General features: G+C 54.8%; 1 protein-coding gene across 1 annotated transcript in view; it reads left to right on the top strand.

The window, feature by feature from the left end:
* Positions 1 to 19,722, top strand: part of LOC132387483 (amyloid beta precursor like protein 1-like) — a gene marked incomplete at its 5' end in the record, with an annotated part of 51,758 nt that overhangs the window by 20,206 nt on the left and 11,830 nt on the right. The window contains 2 exons of the mRNA XM_059959852.1: positions 14,951 to 15,109; positions 17,139 to 17,267. Of these exons, the coding sequence (XP_059815835.1) occupies positions 14,951 to 15,109; positions 17,139 to 17,267 (288 nt within the window). The remainder of the gene's footprint in view (positions 1 to 14,950; positions 15,110 to 17,138; positions 17,268 to 19,722) is intronic.

The following is a 19,722-nucleotide window of genomic DNA, read 5'->3' as shown; positions in this document are numbered from 1 at the left end:
GTTCAGTGTGTGTTTAACTGTGAGTGACCCGTTCCCCAGTGAGGGTCAGTGTGTGTGTGTAACTGTGAGTGACCCGTTCCCCAGTGAGGGTCAATGTGTGTGTGTGTGTGTGTGTGTGTGTAACTGTCAGTGACCCGGTCCCCAGTGAGGGTCAGTGTGTGTGTAACTGTGAGTGACCCGTTCCCCGGTTAGGGTCAGTGTGTGTGTAACTGTGAGTGACCCGTTCCACAGTGAGGGTCAGTGTGTGTGTAACTGTGAGTTACCCGTTCCCCAGTGAGGGTCAGTGTGTGTGTAACTGTGAGTGACCCGTTCCCCAGTGAGGGACAGTGTATGTTTAACTGTGAGTGACCCGTTCCCTAGTCAGGGTCAGTGTGTGTGTAACTGTGAGTGACCCGTTCCCCAGTGAGGGTCAGTGTGTGTGTAACTGTGAGTGACCCGTTCCCCAGTGAGGGTCAGTGTGTGTGTAACTGTGAGTGACCCGTTCCCAGTGAGGGTCAGTGTGTGTGTAACTGTGAGTGACCCGTTCCCCAGTGAGGGTCAGTGTGTGTGTGTAACTGTGAGTGACCTGTTCCCCAGTGATGGTCAGTGTGTGTTTAACTGTGAGTGACCCGTTCCCCAGTGAGGGTCAGTATGTGTGTGTAACTGTGAGTGACCCGTTCCCCAGTGAGGGTCAGTGTGTGTTTAACTGTGAGTGACCCGTTCCCCAGTGAGGGTCAGTGTGTGTGTGTTACTGTGAGTGACCCGTTCCCCAGTGAGGGTCAGTGTGTGTGTAACTGTGAGTGACCCGTTCCCCAGAGATGGTCAGTGTGTGTGTGACTGTGAATGACCCGCTCCCCAGTGGGGGTCAGTGTGTGTGTAACTGTGAGTGACCCGTACCCCAGTGAGGGTCAGTGTGTGTGTAACTGTGAGTGACCTGTTCCCCAGTGAGGGTCAGTGTGTGTTTAACTGTGAGTGACCCGTTACCCCGTGAGTGTCAGTGTGTGTGTAACTGTGAGTGACCTGTTCCCCAGTGAGGGTCAGTGTGTGTGTAACTGTGAGTGACCCGTTCCCCAGTGAGTATCAGTGTGTGTGTAACTGTCAGTGACCTGTTCCCCAGTGAGGGTCAGTGTGTGTGTAACTGTGAGTGACCCGTTCCCCAGTGAATGTCAGTGTGTGTGTAACTGTCAGTGCCCCGTTCCCCAGTGAATGTCAGTGTGTGTGTAACTGTGAGTGACCCGTTCCCCAGTGAGTATCAGTGTGTGTGTAACTGTGAGTGACCCGTTCCCCCGTGAGTGTCAGTGTGTGTGTAACTGTGAGTGACCCGTTCCCCCGTGAGTGTCAGTGTGTGTGTAACTGTGAGTGACCTGTTCCCCAGTGAGGGTCAGTGTGTGTGTAACTGTGAGTGACCCGTTCCCCAGTGAATGTCAGTGTGTGTGTAACTGTGAGTGACCCGTTCCCCAGTGAGGGTCAGTGTGTGTGTGACTGTGAGTGACCCGTTCCCTAGTGGGGGTCAGTGTGTGTGTAACTGTGAGTGACCCGTACCCCAGTGAGGGTCAGTGTGTGTGTGTGCAACTGTGAGTGACCCGTTCCCCAGTGAGGGTCAATGTGTGTGTGTGTGTAACTGTGAGTGACCCGTTCCCCCGTGAGTGTCAGTGTGTGTGTGTGCAACTGTGAGTGACCCGTTCCCCCGTGAGTGTCAGTGTGTGTGTGTGTAACTGTGAGTGACCCGTTCCCCCGTGAGTGTCAGTGTGTGTGTGTGCAACTGTGAGTGACCCGTTCCCCAGTGATGGTCAGTGTGTGTGTGACTGTGAGTGACCCGTTCCCCAGTGGGTGTCAGTGTGTGTGTAACTGTGAGTGACCCGTTCCCCAGTGATGGTCAGTGTGTGTGTGACTGTGAGTGACCCGTTCCCTAGTGGGTGTCAGTGTGTGTGTAACTGTGAGTGACCCGTTCCCCAGTGAGGGTCAGTGTGTGTGTAACTGTGAGTGACCCGTTCCCCAGTGATGGTCAGTGTGTGTGTGACTGTGAGTGACCCGTTCCCTAGTGGGGGTCAGTGTGTGTGTAACTGTGAGTGACCCGTTCCCCATTGAGGGTCAGTGTGTGTGTAACTGTGAGTGACCCGTTCCCCAGTGAGGGTCAGTGTGTGTGACTGTGAGTGACCCGTTCTCTGGTGATGGTCAGTGTGTGTGTGACTGTGAGTGACCCGTTCCCTAGTGAAGGTCAGTGTGTGTGTAACTGTGAGTGACCCATTACCCAGTGAGGGTCTGTGTGTGTAACTGTGAGTGACCCTTTCACCAGTGAGGGTCAGTGTGTGTAACTGTGAGTGACCGTTCCCCAGTGAGGGTCAGTGTGTGTGTAACTGTGAGTGACCCCTTACCCAGTGAATGTCAGTGTGTGTGTAACTGTGAGTGACCCCTTACCCAGTGAGGGTCAGTGTGTGTGTAACTGTGAGTGACCCGTTCCCCAGTGAGGGTCAGTGTGTGTTTAACTGTGAGTGACCCGTTCCCTAGTCAGGGTCAGTGTGTGTGTAACTGTGAGTGACCCGTTCCCCAGTGAGGGTCAGTGTGTGTGTAACTGTGAGTGACCCGTTCCCCAGTGAGGGTCAGTGTGTGTGTAACTGTGAGTGACCCGTTCCCAGTGAGGGTCAGTGTGTGTGTAACTGTGAGTGACCCGTTCCCCAGTGAGGGTCAGTGTGTGTGTGTAACTGTGAGTGACCTGTTCCCCAGTGATGGTCAGTGTGTGTTTAACTGTGAGTGACCCGTTCCCCAGTGAGGGTCAGTGTGTGTGTGTAACTGTGAGTGACCCGTTCCCCAGTGAGGGTCAGTGTGTGTTTAACTGTGAGTGACCCGTTCCCCAGTGAGGGTCAGTGTGTGTGTGTTACTGTGAGTGACCCGTTCCCCAGTGAGGGTCAGTGTGTGTGTAACTGTGAGTGACCCGTTCCCCAGAGATGGTCAGTGTGTGTGTGACTGTGAGTGACCCGCTCCCTAGTGGGGGTCAGTGTGTGTGTAACTGTGAGTGACCCGTACCCCAGTGAGGGTCAGTGTGTGTGTAACTGTGAGTGACCAGTTCCCCAGTGAGGGTCAGTGTGTGTTTAACTGTGAGTGACCCGTTCCCCCGTGAGTGTCAGTGTGTGTGTAACTGTGAGTGACCTGTTCCCCAGTGAGGGTCAGTGTGTGTGTAACTGTGAGTGACCCGTTCCCCAGTGAGTATCAGTGTGTGTGTAACTGTGAGTGACCTGTTCCCCAGTGAGGGTCAGTGTGTGTGTAACTGTGAGTGACCCGTTCCCCAGTGAATGTCAGTGTGTGTGTAACTGTCAGTGCCCCGTTCCCCAGTGAATGTCAGTGTGTGTGTAACTGTGAGTGACCCGTTCCCCAGTGAGTATCAGTGTGTGTGTAACTGTGAGTGACCCGTTCCCCCGTGAGTGTCAGTGTGTGTGTAACTGTGAGTGACCTGTTCCCCAGTGAGGGTCAGTGTGTGTGTAACTGTGAGTGACCCGTTCCCCAGTGAATGTCAGTGTGTGTGTAACTGTGAGTGACCCGTTCCCCAGTGAGGGTCAGTGTGTGTGTGACTGTGAGTGACCCGTTCCCTAGTGGGGGTCAGTGTGTGTGTAACTGTGAGTGACCCGTACCCCAGTGAGGGTCAGTGTGTGTGTGTGCAACTGTGAGTGACCCGTTCCCCAGTGAGGGTCAATGTGTGTGTGTGTGTAACTGTGAGTGACCCGTTCCCCCGTGAGTGTCAGTGTGTGTGTGTGCAACTGTGAGTGACCCGTTCCCCCGTGAGTGTCAGTGTGTTTGTGTGTAACTGTGAGTGACCAGTTCCCCCGTGAGTGCCAGTGTGTGTGTGTGCAACTGTGAGTGACCCGTTCCCCAGTGATGGTCAGTGTGTGTGTGACTGTGAGTGACCCGTTCCCCAGTGGGTGTCAGTGTGTGTGTAACTGTGAGTGACCCGTTCCCCAGTGATGGTCAGTGTGTGTGTGACTGTGAGTGACCCGTTCCCTAGTGGGTGTCAGTGTGTGTGTAACTGTGAGTGACCCGTTCCCCAGTGAGGGTCAGTGTGTGTGTAACTGTGAGTGACCCGTTCCCCAGTGATGGTCAGTGTGTGTGTGACTGTGAGTGACCCGTTCCCTAGTGGGGGTCAGTGTGTGTGTAACTGTGAGTGACCCGTTCGCCATTGAGAGTCAGTGTGTGTTTAACTGTGAGTGACCCATTCCCCAGTGAGGGTCAGTGTGTGTTTAACTGTGAGTGACCCGTTCCCCTGTGAGTGTCAGTGTGCGTGTAACTGTGAGTGACCCGTTCCGCAGTGAGGGTCAGTGTGTGTGTAACTGTGAGTGACCCGTTCCCCGGTTAGGGTCAGTGTGTGTGTAACTGTGAGTGACCCGTTCCCAGTGAGGGTCAGTGTGTGTTTAACTGTGAGTGACCCGTTCCCCAGTGAGGGTCAGTTTGTGTGTAACTGTGAGTGACCCGTTCCCAGTGAGGGTCAGTGTGTGTGTAACTGTGAGTGACCCGTTCCCCAGTGAGGGTCAGTGTGTGTGTAACTGTGAGTGACCCGTTCCCAGTGAGGGTCAGTGTGTGTGTAACTGTGAGTGACCCGTTCCCCAGTGAGGGTCAGTGTGTGTGACTGTGAGTGACCCGTTCCCTAGTGAAGGTCAGTGTGTGTGTAACTGTGAGTGACCCATTACCCAGTGAGGGTCAGTCTGTGTGTATCTGTGAGTGACCCGGTCCCCAGTGAGGGTCAGTGTTTCTGTAACTGTGAGTGACCCGGTCCCCAGTGAGGGTCAGTGTGTGTGACTGTGAGTGACCCGTTCTCTGGTGATGGTCAGTGTGTGTGTGACTGTGAGTGACCCGTTCCCTAGTGAAGGTCAGTGTGTGTGTAACTGTGAGTGACCCATTACCCAGTGAGGGTCTGTGTGTGTAACTGTGAGTGACCCTTTCCCCAGTGAGGGTCAGTGTGTGTGTAACTGTGAGTGACCCCTTACCCAGTGAATGTCAGTGTGTGTGTAACTGTGAGTGACCCCTTACCCAGTGAGGGTCAGTGTGTGTGTAACTGTGAGTGACCCGTTCCCCAGTGAGGGTCAGTGTGTGTGTGTAACTGTGAGTGACCCGTTCCCCAGTGAGGGTCAGTGTGTGTTTAACTGTGAGTGACCCGTTCCCCAGTGAGGGTCAGTGTGTGTGTGTAACTGTGAGTGACCCGTTCCCCTGTGAGTGTCAGTGTGTGTGTAACTGTGAGTGACACATTCCCCAGCGAGTGTCAGTGTGTGTGTGTTACTGTGAGTGACCCGTTCCCCAGTGAGGGTCAGTGTGTGTGTAACTGTGAGTGACCCGTTCCCCAGAGATGGTCAGTGTGTGTGTGACTGTGAGTGACCCGCTCCCTAGTGGGGGTCAGTGTGTGTGTAACTGTGAGTGACCCGTACCCCAGTGAGGGTCAGTGTGTGTGTTACTGTGAGTGACCCGTTCCCCAGTGAGTGTCAGTGTGTGTGTAACTGTGAGTGACCCGTTCCCCAGTGAGTGTCAGTGTGTGTGTAACTGTGAGTGACCTGTTCCCCAGTGAGGGTCAGTGTGTGTGTAACTGTGAGTGACCCGTTCCCCAGTGAATGTCAGTGTGTGTGTAACTGTGAGTGACCCGTTCCCCAGTGAGGGTCAGTGTGTGTGTGACTGTGAGTGACCCGTTCCCTAGTGGGGGTCAGTGTGTGTGTAACTGTGAGTGACCCGTACCCCAGTGAGGGTCAGTGTGTGTGTGTGCAACTGTGAGTGACCCGTTCCCCAGTGAGGGTCAATGTGTGTGTGTGTGTAACTGTGAGTGACCCGTACCCCAGTGAGGGTCAGTGTGTGTGTGTGCAACTGTGAGTGACCCGTTCCCCTGTGAGTGTCAGAGTGTGTGTAACTGTGAGTGACCCGTTCCGCAGTGAGGGTCAGTGTGTGTGTAACTGTGAGTGACCCGTTCCCCGGTTAGGGTCAGTGTGTGTATAACTGTGAGTGACCCGTTCCCAGTGAGGGTCAGTGTGTGTTTAACTGTGAGTGACCCGTTCCCCAGTGAGGGTCAGTGTGTGTGTAACTGTGAGTGACCCGTTCCGCAGTGAGGGTCAGTGTGTGTGTAACTGTGAGTGACCCGTTCCCCGGTTAGGGTCAGTGTGTGTGTAACTGTGAGTGACCCGTTCCCAGTGAGGGTCAGTGTGTGTTTAACTGTGAGTGACCCATTCCCCAGTGAGGGTCAGTGTGTGTGTAACTGTGAGTGACCCGTTCCCAGTGAGGGTCAGTGTGTGTGTAACTGTGAGTGACCCGTTCCCCAGTGAGGGTCAGTGTGTGTGACAGTGAGTGACCCGTTCCCTAGTGAAGGTCAGTGTGTGTGTAACTGTGAGTGACCCATTACCCAGTGAGGGTCAGTCTGTGTGTATCTGTCAGTGACCCGGTCCCCAGTGAGGGTCAGTGTTACTGTAACTGTGAGTGACCCGGTCCCCAGTGAGGGTCAGTGTGTGTGACTGTGAGTGACCCGTTCTCTGGTGATGGTCAGTGTGTGTTTAACTGTGAGTGACCCGTTCCCTAGTCAGGGTCAGTGTGTGTGTAACTGTGAGTGACCCGTTCCACTGTGAGGGTCAGTGTCTGTGTATCTGTCAGTGACCCGTTCCCCAGTAAGGGTCAGTGTGTGTGTAACTGTGAGTGACCCGTTCCCCAGTGAGGGTCAGTGTGTGTGTAACTGTGAGTGACCCGTTCCCCAGTGAGGGTCAGTGTGTGTGTAACTGTGAGTGACCCGTTCCCAGTGAGGGTCAGTGTGTGTATAACTGTGAGTGACCCGTTCCCCAGTGAGGGTCAGTGTGTGTGTGTAACTGTGAGTGACCTGTTCCCCAGTGAGGGTCAGTGTGTGTTTAACTGTGAGTGACCCGTTCCCCAGTGAGGGTCAGTGTGTGTGTGTAACTGTGAGTGACCCGTTCCCCAGTGAGGGTCAGTGTGTGTTTAACTGTGAGTGACCCGTTCCCCAGTGAGGGTCAGTGTGTGTGTGTAACTGTGAGTGACACATTCCCCAGCGAGTGTCAGTGTGTGTGTGTTACTGTGAGTGACCCGTTCCCCAGTGAGGGTCAGTGTGTGTGTAACTGTGAGTGACCCGTTCCCCAGAGATGGTTAGTGTGTGTGTGACTGAGTGACCCGCTCCCTAGTGGGGGTCAGTGTGTGTGTAACTGTGAGTGACCCGTACCCCAGTGAGGGTCAGTGTGTGTGTAACTGTGAGTGACCTGTTCCCCAGTGAGGGTCAGTGTGTGTGTGTTACTGTGAGTGACCCGTTCCCCAGTGAGAGTCAGTGTGTGTGTAACTGTGAGTGACCCGTTCCCCCGTGAGTGTCAGTGTGTGTGTAACTGTGAGTGACCTGTTCCCCAGTGAGGGTCAGTGTGTGTGTAACTGTGAGTGACCCGTTCCCCAGTGAATGTCAGTGTGTGTGTAACTGTGAGTGACCCGTTCCCCAGTGAGGGTCAGTGTGTGTGTGACTGTGAGTGACCCGTTCCCTAGTGGGGGTCAGTGTGTGTGTAACTGTGAGTGACCCGTACCCCAGTGAGGGTCAGTGTGTGTGTGTGCAACTGTGAGTGACCCGTTCCCCAGTGAGGGTCAATGTGTGTGTGTGTGTAACTGTGAGTGACCCGTTCCCCCGTGAGTGTCAGTGTGTGTGTGACTGTGAGTGACCCGTTCCCCAGTGAGGGTCAGTGTGTGTGTGACTGTGAGTGACCCGTTCCGCAGTGAGGGTCAGTGTGTGTGTAACTGTGAGTGACCCGTTCCCCAGTGAGGTTCAGTGTGTGTTTAACTGTGAGTGACCCGTTCCCCAGTGAGGGTCAGTGTGTGTGTGTAACTGTGAGTGACCCGTTCCCCAGTGAGGGTCAATGTGTGTGTGTGTGTGTGTGTGTAACTGTCAGTGACCCGGTCCCCAGTGAGGGTCAGTGTGTGTGTAACTGTGAGTGTCCCGTTCCCCGGTTAGGGTCAGTATGTGTGTAACTGTGAGTGACCCGTTCCCCAGTGAGGGTCAGTGTGTGTTTAACTGTGAGTGACCCGTTCCCCAGTGAGGGTCAGTGTGTGTGTAACTGTGAGTGACCCGTTCCCAGTGAGGGTCAGTGTGTGTGTAACTGTGAGTGACCCGTTCCCCAGTGAGGGTCAGTGTGTGTGTGTAACTGTGAGTGACCTGTTCCCCAGTGAGAGTCAGTGTGTGTTTAACTGTGAGTGACCCGTTCCCCAGTGAGGGTCAGTGTGTGTGTAACTGTGAGTGACCCCTTACCCAGTGAATGTCAGTGTGTGTGTGTAACTGTGAGTGACCTGTTCCCCAGTGAGGGTCAGTGTGTGTTTAACTGTGAGTGACCCGTTCCCCAGTGAGGGTCAGTGTGTGTTTAACTGTGAGTGACCCGTTCCCCAGTGAGGGTCAGTGTGTGTGTGTAACTGTGAGTGACCCGTTCCCCAGTGAGGGTCAGTGTGTGTTTAACTGTGAGTGACCCGTTCCCCAGTGAGGGTCAGTGTGTGTGTGTAACTGTGAGTGACCCGTTCCCCTGTGAGTGTCAGTGTGTGTGTAACTGTGAGTGACACATTCCCCAGCGAGTGTCAGTGTGTGTGTGTTACTGTGAGTGACCCGTTCCCCAGTGAGGGTCAGTGTGTGTGTAACTGTGAGTGACCCGTTCCCCAGAGATGGTCAGTGTGTGTGTGACTGTGAGTGACCCGCTCCCTAGTGGGGGTCAGTGTGTGTGTAACTGTGAGTGACCCGTACCCCAGTGAGGGTCAGTGTGTGTGTAACTGTGAGTGACCCGTTCCCCAGTGAGGGTCAGTGTGTGTGTGTGTGTAACTGTGAGTGACCCGTTCCCCAGTGAGTGTCAGTGTGTGTGTAACTGTGAGTGACCCGTTCCCCCGTGAGTGTCAGTGTGTGTGTAACTGTGAGTGACCTGTTCCCCAGTGAGGGTCAGTGTGTGTGTAACTGTGAGTGACCCGTTCCCCAGTGAATGTCAGTGTGTGTGTAACTGTGAGTGACCCGTTCCCAGTGAGGGTCAGTGTGTGTGTAACTGTGAGTGACCCGTTCCCCAGTGAGGGTCAGTGTGTGTGACAGTGAGTGACCCGTTCCCTAGTGAAGGTCAGTGTGTGTGTAACTGTGAGTGACCCATTACCCAGTGAGGGTCAGTCTGTGTGTATCTGTCAGTGACCCGGTCCCCAGTGAGGGTCAGTGTTACTGTAACTGTGAGTGACCCGGTCCCCAGTGAGGGTCAGTGTGTGTGACTGTGAGTGACCCGTTCTCTGGTGATGGTCAGTGTGTGTTTAACTGTGAGTGACCCGTTCCCTAGTCAGGGTCAGTGTGTGTGTAACTGTGAGTGACCCGTTCCACTGTGAGGGTCAGTGTCTGTGTATCTGTCAGTGACCCGTTCCCCAGTAAGGGTCAGTGTGTGTGTAACTGTGAGTGACCCGTTCCCCAGTGAGGGTCAGTGTGTGTGTAACTGTGAGTGACCCGTTCCCCAGTGAGGGTCAGTGTGTGTGTAACTGTGAGTGACCCGTTCCCAGTGAGGGTCAGTGTGTGTATAACTGTGAGTGACCCGTTCCCCAGTGAGGGTCAGTGTGTGTGTGTAACTGTGAGTGACCTGTTCCCCAGTGAGGGTCAGTGTGTGTTTAACTGTGAGTGACCCGTTCCCCAGTGAGGGTCAGTGTGTGTGTGTAACTGTGAGTGACCCGTTCCCCAGTGAGGGTCAGTGTGTGTTTAACTGTGAGTGACCCGTTCCCCAGTGAGGGTCAGTGTGTGTGTGTAACTGTGAGTGACACATTCCCCAGCGAGTGTCAGTGTGTGTGTGTTACTGTGAGTGACCCGTTCCCCAGTGAGGGTCAGTGTGTGTGTAACTGTGAGTGACCCGTTCCCCAGAGATGGTCAGTGTGTGTGTGACTGAGTGACCCGCTCCCTAGTGGGGGTCAGTGTGTGTGTAACTGTGAGTGACCCGTACCCCAGTGAGGGTCAGTGTGTGTGTAACTGTGAGTGACCTGTTCCCCAGTGAGGGTCAGTGTGTGTGTGTTACTGTGAGTGACCCGTTCCCCAGTGAGTGTCAGTGTGTGTGTAACTGTGAGTGACCCGTTCCCCCGTGAGTGTCAGTGTGTGTGTAACTGTGAGTGACCTGTTCCCCAGTGAGGGTCAGTGTGTGTGTAACTGTGAGTGACCCGTTCCCCAGTGAATGTCAGTGTGTGTGTAACTGTGAGTGACCCGTTCCCCAGTGAGGGTCAGTGTGTGTGTGACTGTGAGTGACCCGTTCCCTAGTGGGGGTCAGTGTGTGTGTAACTGTGAGTGACCCGTACCCCAGTGAGGGTCAGTGTGTGTGTGTGCAACTGTGAGTGACCCGTTCCCCAGTGAGGGTCAATGTGTGTGTGTGTGTAACTGTGAGTGACCCGTTCCCCCGTGAGTGTCAGTGTGTGTGTGACTGTGAGTGACCCGTTCCCCAGTGAGGGTCAGTGTGTGTGTGACTGTGAGTGACCCGTTCCGCAGTGAGGGTCAGTGTGTGTGTAACTGTGAGTGACCCGTTCCCCAGTGAGGTTCAGTGTGTGTTTAACTGTGAGTGACCCGTTCCCCAGTGAGGGTCAGTGTGTGTGTGTAACTGTGAGTGACCCGTTCCCCAGTGAGGGTCAATGTGTGTGTGTGTGTGTGTGTGTAACTGTCAGTGACCCGGTCCCCAGTGAGGGTCATTGTGTGTGTAACTGTGAGTGTCCCGTTCCCCGGTTAGGGTCAGTGTGTGTGTAACTGTGAGTGACCCGTTCCCCAGTGAGGGTCAGTGTGTGTTTAACTGTGAGTGACCCGTTCCCCAGTGAGGGTCAGTGTGTGTGTAACTGTGAGTGACCCGTTCCCAGTGAGGGTCAGTGTGTGTGTAACTGTGAGTGACCCGTTCCCCAGTGAGGGTCAGTGTGTGTGTGTAACTGTGAGTGACCTGTTCCCCAGTGAGGGTCAGTGTGTGTTTAACTGTGAGTGACCCGTTCCCCAGTGAGGGTCAGTGTGTGTTTAACTGTGAGTGACCCGTTCCCCAGTGAGGGTCAGTGTGTGTGTGTAACTGTGAGTGACCCGTTCCCCAGTGAGGGTCAGTGTGTGTTTAACTGTGAGTGACCCGTTCCCCAGTGAGGGTCAGTGTGTGTGTGTAACTGTGAGTGACCCGTTCCGCAGTGAGGGTCAGTGTGTGTGTAACTGTGAGTGACCCATTACCCAGTGAGGGTCAGTGTGTGTGTGTAACTGTGAGTGACCCGTTCCCCGGTTAGGGTCAGTGTGTGTTTAACTGTGAGTGACCCGTTCCCCAGTGAGGGTCAGTGTGTGTGTAACTGTGAGTGACCCGTTCCCAGTGAGGGTCAGTGTGTGTGTAACTGTGAGTGACCCGTTCCCCAGTGAGGGTCAGTGTGTGTGTAACTGTGAGTGACCCGTTCCCAGTGAGGGTCAGTGTGTGTGTAACTGTGAGTGACCCGTTCCCCAGTGAGGGTCAGTGTGTGTGACTGTGAGTGACCCGTTCCCCAGTGAGGGTCAGTGTGTGTGTAACTGTGAGTGACCCATTCCCAGTGAGGGTCAGTCTGTGTGTATCTGTGAGTGACCCAGTCCCCAGTGAGGGTCAGTGTGTGTGACTGTGAGTGACCCGTTCTCTGGTGATGGTCAGTGTGTGTGTGACTGTGAGTGACCCGTTCCCTAGTGAAGGTCAGTGTGTGTGTAACTGTGAGTGACCCATTACCCAGTGAGGGTCTGTGTGTGTAACTGTGAGTGACCCTTTCCCCAGTGAGGGTCAGTGTGTGTGTAACTGTGAGTGACCCCTTACCCAGTGAATGTCAGTGTGTGTGTGTAACTGTGAGTGACCTGTTCCCCAGTGAGGGTCAGTGTGTGTTTAACTGTGAGTGACCCGTTCCCCAGTGAGGGTCAGTGTGTGTTTAACTGTGAGTGACCCGTTCCCCAGTGAAGGTCAGTGTGTGTGTGTAACTGTGAGTGACCCGTTCCCCAGTGAGGGTCAGTGTGTGTTTAACTGTGAGTGACCCGTTCCCCAGTGAGGGTCAGTGTGTGTGTGTAACTGTGAGTGACCCGTTCCCCTGTGAGTGTCAGTGTGTGTGTAACTGTGAGTGACACATTCCCCAGCGAGTGTCAGTGTGTGTGTGTTACTGTGAGTGACCCGTTCCCCAGTGAGGGTCAGTGTGTGTGTAACTGTGAGTGACCCGTTCCCCAGAGATGGTCAGTGTGTGTGTGACTGTGAGTGACCCGCTCCCTAGTGGGGGTCAGTGTGTGTGTGTAACTGTGAGTGACCCGTACCCCAGTGAGGGTCAGTGTGTGTGTAACTGTGAGTGACCTGTTCCCCAGTGAGGGTCAGTGTGTGTGTGTTACTGTGAGTGACCCGTTCCCCAGTGAGTGTCAGTGTGTGTGTAACTGTGAGTGACCTGTTCCCCAGTGAGGGTCAGTGTGTGTGTGTTACTGTGAGTGACCCGTTCCCCAGTGAGGGTCAGTGTGTGTGTAACTGTGAGTGACCTGTTCCCCAGTGAGGGTCAGTGTGTGTGTGTTACTGTGAGTGACCCGTTCCCCAGTGAGTGTCAGTGTGTGTGTAACTGTGAGTGACCCGTTCCCCCGTGAGTGTCAGTGTGTGTGTAACTGTGAGTGACCTGTTCCGCAGTGAGGGTCAGTGTGTGTGTAACTGTGAGTGACCCGTTCCCCAGTGAATGTCAGTGTGTGTGTAACTGTGAGTGACCCGATCCCCAGTGAGGGTCAGTGTGTGTGTGACTGTGAGTGACCCGTTCCCTAGCGGGGGTCAGTGTGTGTGTAACTGTGAGTGACCCGTACCCCAGTGAGGGTCAGTGTGTGTGTGTGCAACTGTGAGTGACCCGTTCCCCAGTGAGGGTCAATGTGTGTGTGTGTGTAACTGTGAGTGACCCGTTCCCCCGTGAGTGTCAGTGTGTGTGTGTGCAACTGTGAGTGACCCGTTCCCCCGTGAGTGTCAGTGTGTGTGTGTGTGTAACTGTGAGTGACCCGTTCCCCCGTGAGTGTCAGTGTGTGTGTAACTGTGAGTGACCCGTTCCCCAGTGAGGGTCAGTGTGTGTGTGACTGTGAGTGACCCGTTCCCTAGTGGGTGTCAGTGTGTGTGTGTAACTGTGAGTGACCCGTTCCCCAGTGAGGGTCAGTGTGTGTGTAACTGTGAGTGACCCGTTCCCCAGTGATGGTCAGTGTGTGTGTAACTGTGAGTGACCCGTTCCCCATTGAGAGTCAGTGTGTGTTTAACTGTGAGTGACCCATTCCCCAGTGAGGGTCAGTGTGTGTTTAACTGTGAGTGACCCGTTCCGCAGTGAGGGTCAGTGTGTGTGTAACTGTGAGTGACCCGTTCCCCAGTGAGGGTCAGTGTGTGTGTGACTGTGAGTGACCCGTTCCCCAGTGAGGGTCAGTGTGTGTGTGTTACTGTGAGTGACCCGTTCCACAGTGAGTGTCAGTGTGTGTGTAACTGTGAGTGACCCGTTCCCCAGTCAGGGTCAGTGTGTGTGTGACTGTGAGCGACCCGTTCCCAGTGAGGGTCAGTGTGTGTGTGACTGTGAGTGACCCGTTCCCCAGTGAGGGTCAGTGTGTGTGTAACTGTGAGTGACCCGTTCCCAGTGAGGGTCAGTCTGTGTGTATCTGTGAGTGACCCGGTCTCCAGTGAGGGTCAGTGTGTCTGTAACTGTGAGTGACCCGGTCCCCAGTGAGGGTCAGTGTGTGTGCAACTGTGAGTGACCCGTTCCCCAGTGAGGGTCAGTGTGTTTGTGACTGTGAGTGACCCGTTCCCCAGTGAGGGTCAGTGTGTGTGTAACTGTGAGTGACCCGTTCCCCAGTGTGGGTCAGTGTGTGTGTAACTGTCAGTGCCCCGTTCCCCAGAGAGTGTCAGTGTGTGTGTGACTGTGAGTGACCCGGTCCCCAGTGAGGGTCAGTGTGTCTGTAACTGTGAGTGACACGTTCCCCAGTGAGTGTCAGTGTGTGTGCAACTGTGAGTGACCCGTTCCCCAGTGAGGGTCAGTGTGTGTGTAACTGTGAGTGACCCGTTCCCCAGTGAGGGTCAGTGTGTGTGTAACTGTGAGTGGAAGGGTAAAGGGCGGAAGAATAATTCCAATGAAAGAGGATTGTTGACCATGGAAGAAAGGGAAGGAGAAGGGGAACCGGAGGGAGGTTCTGGGCAGGTGAGGAAAAGAGAAGAGGTGAGTGGGTAACCAGAATGGGAAATGGGAAAAGTGGGAGGGGCGGACAGAGGGCAGTGATTATAGGAAGTTAGAGAAATGATTGTCAATTCTTGGTTTGTCGGTTTCCCTGATGGAACATGAGCTTGGCTTCATCGTGACAGTAGCGGCTTTAGAATGCGAATGGGCAAATTGAAATGGGTACCCACTGGGAATCGTGCCTTTTGTAACGGAAATAGTGAAATTGAGTCTCACCGAGGTAGCGGAGGTCATTCCGGGAGCCATAGAGTAGATGACCCTGACAGGCGAAGTGTTGCCTCGTCTGGAAGGACTGGTTGGGGCCCTGAGTAGATGTGTAGGGGCAGGTGTAGCTTTTTGGCTGCTCGCAGAGGTAAGTGCCAGGAGGGAGACCAGTGCGGAGTGACGAATGGACAGGGGAATCACAGAGACCGCGATCCCTACGGAGAGTGGGGGTGGAGATAACGACGTGTTTGGTGGTCGGATCCCTTTGTAGAAGGCAGAATGTTGTGCTGGATTTGGAGGCTTGTGGGTGACAGGTGAGGACGAAGGGAACCCCTTCGCTATTATGGAGGCAGGGATATGAGGTGAGCGTGGATATCAGGGAAATGGAGATGTGGCTGAGAGCAGCATTGAGGAAGGGGGACCTTTCAGATCTTCTGAAACGGGAAGCCTTATGCAGTGGAGATAGGGAACAGCAGTTTTACAATTGACAGTCAAGACAAACGAGAGTCAGTGAGTTTGTGGGTTGTGTGTGTGTGGTGTGACGGCTGTGCGTCTGACTGTACTCTGTACCCCACCCCTGACAATGTGTCCCCACTCGCAGCATTTCCAGCAGATCTTGGGCACCCTGGAGGAGCAGGTAGCGAATGAGCGACAGCGGCTGACGGAAACCCACCTCTCGCGGGTGTTGGCACTGCTCAATGACGACCGCCGCATGGCGCTGGAGAACTACCTCACCGCGCTGCAGAGCCGTCCCCCGCAGGTCAGCTACGTCCCCTTACCCCCTCCCTCCCTCCACCCAACCATAACCTCACTGCAGACCCACCCACCCCGCAGGTCAGCTACGTCCCGGTACCCCCTCCCTCCACCCAACCATAACCTCACCGCAGACCCCCCCCTCGCAGGTCAGCTACGTCCCCTTACCCCCTCCCTCCACCCAACCATAACCTCACCGCAGACCCCCCCCGCCCCGCAGGTCAGCTACGTCCCGGTACCCCCTCCCTCCACCCAACCATAATCTCACCGCAGACCCCCCCCCCCCCACAGGTCAGCTACATTCCCTTACCCCCTCCCTCCCTCCACCCAACCATAACCTCACCGCAGACCCACCCACCCCGCAGGTCAGCTACGTCCCTTTACCCCCTCCCTCCACCCAACCATAACCTCACCGCAGACCCACCCACCCCGCAGGTCAGCTACGTCCCGGTACCCCCTCCCTCCACCCAACCATAACCTCACCGCAGACCCACCCACCCCGCAGGTCAGCTACGTCCCTTTACCCCCTCCCTCCACCCAACCATAACCTCACCGCAGACCCCCCCCCCCCCGCAGGTCAGCTACGTCCCGGTACCCCCTCCCTCCACCCAACCATAACCTCACCGCAGACCCCACCCCCCGCTGGTCAGCTACGTCCCCTTACCCCCTCCCTCCACCCAACCATAACCTCACCGCAGACCCCCCCCCCCCCCGCAGGTCAGCTACGTCCTGGTACCCCCTCCCTCCACCCAACCAGCTCAACCACTCAATCCACTCATCCTTCACCCCCATTCACTCTGCAGACCCCACCCCCGCAGGTCAATTACAGCCATCCCCACCCTGCTCAACCCCTCAACCTGCAACCCTCAACTCTCACCCCCTCATCCTTCACCCCCAATCATGCTCCAGACGCCCCCTCACCCCCTCCCTTTCCCCAACCATAACTGCGATGCAGATCGCTTCCTCAGCTCAGAAATGCCCCTCCTCCTCCTCATCCCCAATGCTTCCCACACACCGCCTTCCCCCAGCTCCCCTCACCTCTACATTCACATTGACACACTCTCCTCTCCCTCCATCTAGTCAGATATCCACCGACCCCCACAGATCCACCATCTACAGGTGAGGCTTCATGCCTCAACTCCCTATTCCCCACTCCCTCTCCACCCTCTGTAACTCCTCATACCCTCAATCCCATTGCCCTCACCCCTCCCACCAATAACACACTCATTCATGCACTTCTGCACACACCTTCCAGCCCCTTCACCCTCACCCCAGCTCTCTACTCTGCTTTTCTTCTCCCCTGATCCTCACTCCACCCCTTCCTCCCCTCTCCTCCTCTCCTACCCAATGCCCACCTCTTTCTCGTCCCCTTCCCCCTCTCCCCCTCCCCTCCTCTTTCCTCTCCCCATCTCCACATTTCCTCTTCCCTTTCCCAGCCCCTCCCCTCTCCCTCTCCTTTCTCTCTCCCCTCTCCCCCACCCATCATGCCCTCCCCCTTTCCCCACCACTTCCCCCTTTTCCCATCTTCCCATCTCCTCCCTCTCACACCTCCTTCCTTTCTGCACAACCTTCCACTACCCCTTCCCCTCCCCCCTCCCCTTTCCCCTGCTCCTCTTCTCCCCCTCCCTAATCTTTCCCTCCCAATCTTGCCCTCTCCCCAATCTCCCCCATCCTCTCACGCCCTCCCCGTTCCCCTCCCCTTCCCCATCTCCCCCTCTCTCCTCACCCCATCTCCCCATCTCACTCACTCCTTCCTCCTCGCCCCCTCAGCCTTTCCCCTACCCCTCCCTGTACTTCCCCTCTCCCCCTCCCCATCTCCTCCATTTCCCTCCCTCTAACCCTTCTCCCATCTCCCTCCTCTCCCTCCCTCCCCATTCACCCTCCCCCTCTCCCCAAATCCCCCTTCCCCTCTCCCCAAATCCCCCTTCCCCCTTCCCTTCCTCCTCTCCTTCTCCCCCTGTCTCCCCATCTCACCGTCCCTCCCTCCCTCCGTGCCTTGTCTCCTCTCAGTCTGACCAGCTGCCTCTCTCCTCCAGCCCAGCCACGTGCTCCAGGCCCTGCTGCGTTACGTCCGCGCGGAACAGAAGGACCGCCGGCACTCGGTGCGCCACTACCAGCACGTGCTCAGCACTGACCCCAACCGTGCGCAGCAGATGAAGTTCCAGGTGGGTGGGGGACAGGGAAGTGGCAAGGGGGAGGGTACACCTGGCAGCCTAGGGACACCAAAGATAGATCAGCAGGGAACTGTGCAGGCCGTTTGACCCACCAGGCTGTGATGTCAGTTTCTACTGAACACTCTCCTCTCGTGTGTCCACGTCCCTCTATTCTCAGTTCATGAGTGTGTCTAAAAGCCTTATATACTCCTTCAAACTGCCAGCTTCCCTCTCCGTCTTCTCATCTAACTCCACCAAATTACCCGCTTGCCCTTTCTCTCTTCCTCTTCCCCCATTCTCCCTTTCCTCTTGCACACAAACTACTCTGCAGACGCTGGGGTCAAAGCAACATGCACAACATGCTGGAGGAACTTAGCAGGTCGGGCAGCATCCATGGAAACGAACAGTCAGTCTTTTTATCTCCAACTGTCACTGAGAAATCAACCGCCTCAACTTCACCACTCCTCTCTCCTGTTCCAACCTCACTCCCTCTGAACGCACTGCCCTCCACTCTCTCCACACTAATCCTGACCTCACCGACAAACCCACAGACAAAGGTGGTGCCGTAGTAGTCTGGCGGACGGACCTCTACCTCACTGAGGCCAAACGGCAGCTCTCCGACACCTCCTCTTGCTTACCCCTGGAACAGGACCCCACCAAAAAACATCAATCCACCGTCTCCCGCACCATCACCACCCTTAACAACCCTGGAGACCTTCCTCCCTCAGTCAATAAACTCATAATTCCCACACCCTGCACTGCTCGGCTTTACCTCCTCCCCAAGATCCACAAGCCTGACTCTTCGTTTCCACGGATGCTGCCTGACCTGCTGAATTCCTCCAGCGCGTTGTGTGTCTCCCTTTCTTCTTGCCACCCTTCTTTCTGTCCTCCACTCACTACCCACTTTCCAGATGCCATAAGACAAAAGAGCAGAATTGGGCCCCAAAACTGCTCACGATACTCCCAAGTGCAGTCTGACCAGCGCCTTATAAAGCCTTAATATTACAGCCTTGCTTTCTATTCTAGTCCTTTTGAAATAAATGCTAACATTTCCTTACCACCAACTTAACCCACAAGTGAACCTTTCAGGAATCCTGCTGTTCCTTTGCATCTCCAATTTCTGACTTTCCTCTCCATTTAGAAAGTAGTCTAGTCCTTTATTCCTTCCACCAAAGTGCATGACTGGACACTTCCTTGCACTGTATTCTCTTCTTTGCCCATCTGTCCAAACCCTTCTACAGACTCCCTGTTCCTCAACACAGCCTACCCCTCCACCCAGCTTCACATCATCTCCCAACTTAGACACAAAGCCATCAATTCCATCATCCAGAGCAATTTACACCCTGAACCTGCACAGCACCACTAGCGATGGCAGCAAATCAGGAAAGGCCACCTTTATTCCCATTCTTTGCTCCTGCCAGTCAGCCAATCTTCTATCAATGATTCAGATTGTTTTATTGTCATTTAGAAACCACAACTGCAATGCAGTTTAAAAAATGAGACAGCGTTCCTCCAGAATGATATCACAAAAGCACACGACAAAACAGACTACACCAGAAAATCCACACAACGTTTGGCAATCCCCAATCCAGAGTCCGGAGAGGCTGCTGCGTATTAATATCACGTTACCATCTTAGCGCATTCCCTGGAAAGGAGCTCCAAATCCACCAGACAGACAAGACCAAAAACTAAAGCTACAAGACCTGCACAAAAACCACATGGTTACAACAGTGCAAACAATAGCATAACTGATTAAAAAAAAACAGACCATGAGCACAGTCCAAAGATGTTAAAAGACTATAAGTTCGAAAGAAACCACCACATAAGTCCTCAGGGTTCCGATTTACACGTCATCCCATGCAGGCGGCAGAAGGGAATACCCCCGCTATGGACTTCAATGGCACCGCCCGACTCAGCCTCGCAGACACAGCACACACTGAAAGCTCCGTCAGACCCAGCCTCGCAGACACAGCACACAGTGAAAGCTCCGTCAGACCCAGCCTCGCAGACACAGCACACAGTGAAAGCTCCGTCAGACCCAGACTCACAGACACAACACACAGTGAAAGCTCCGTCAGACCCAGTCTCACAGACACAGACACAGTGAAAGCTCCGTCAGACCCAGTCTCGCAGACACTGACACAGTGAAAGCTCCGTTGGACTCAGTCTCACAGACACAACACAAGGTGAAAGCTCCGTCAGACCCAGCCTCGCAGACACAGCACACAGTGAAAGCTCCGTCAGACCCAGCCTCGCAGACACAGACACAGTGAAAGCTCCGTCAGACCCAGCCTCGCAGACACAGCACACACTGAAAGCTCCGTCAGACCCAGCCTCGCAGACACAGCACACACTGAAAGCTCCGTCAGACCCAGCCTCACAGACACAGTGAAAGATCCGTCAGACCCAGCCTCGCAGACACAGTGAAAGATCCGTCAGACCCAGCCTCACAGACACAGTCAAAGCT

This window comes from Hypanus sabinus, unplaced genomic scaffold, assembly GCF_030144855.1.
Source record: "Hypanus sabinus isolate sHypSab1 unplaced genomic scaffold, sHypSab1.hap1 scaffold_1908, whole genome shotgun sequence".
Classification (NCBI taxonomy): domain Eukaryota; kingdom Metazoa; phylum Chordata; class Chondrichthyes; order Myliobatiformes; family Dasyatidae; genus Hypanus; species Hypanus sabinus.
This window is presented reverse-complemented; position numbering and strand designations above follow the sequence as displayed.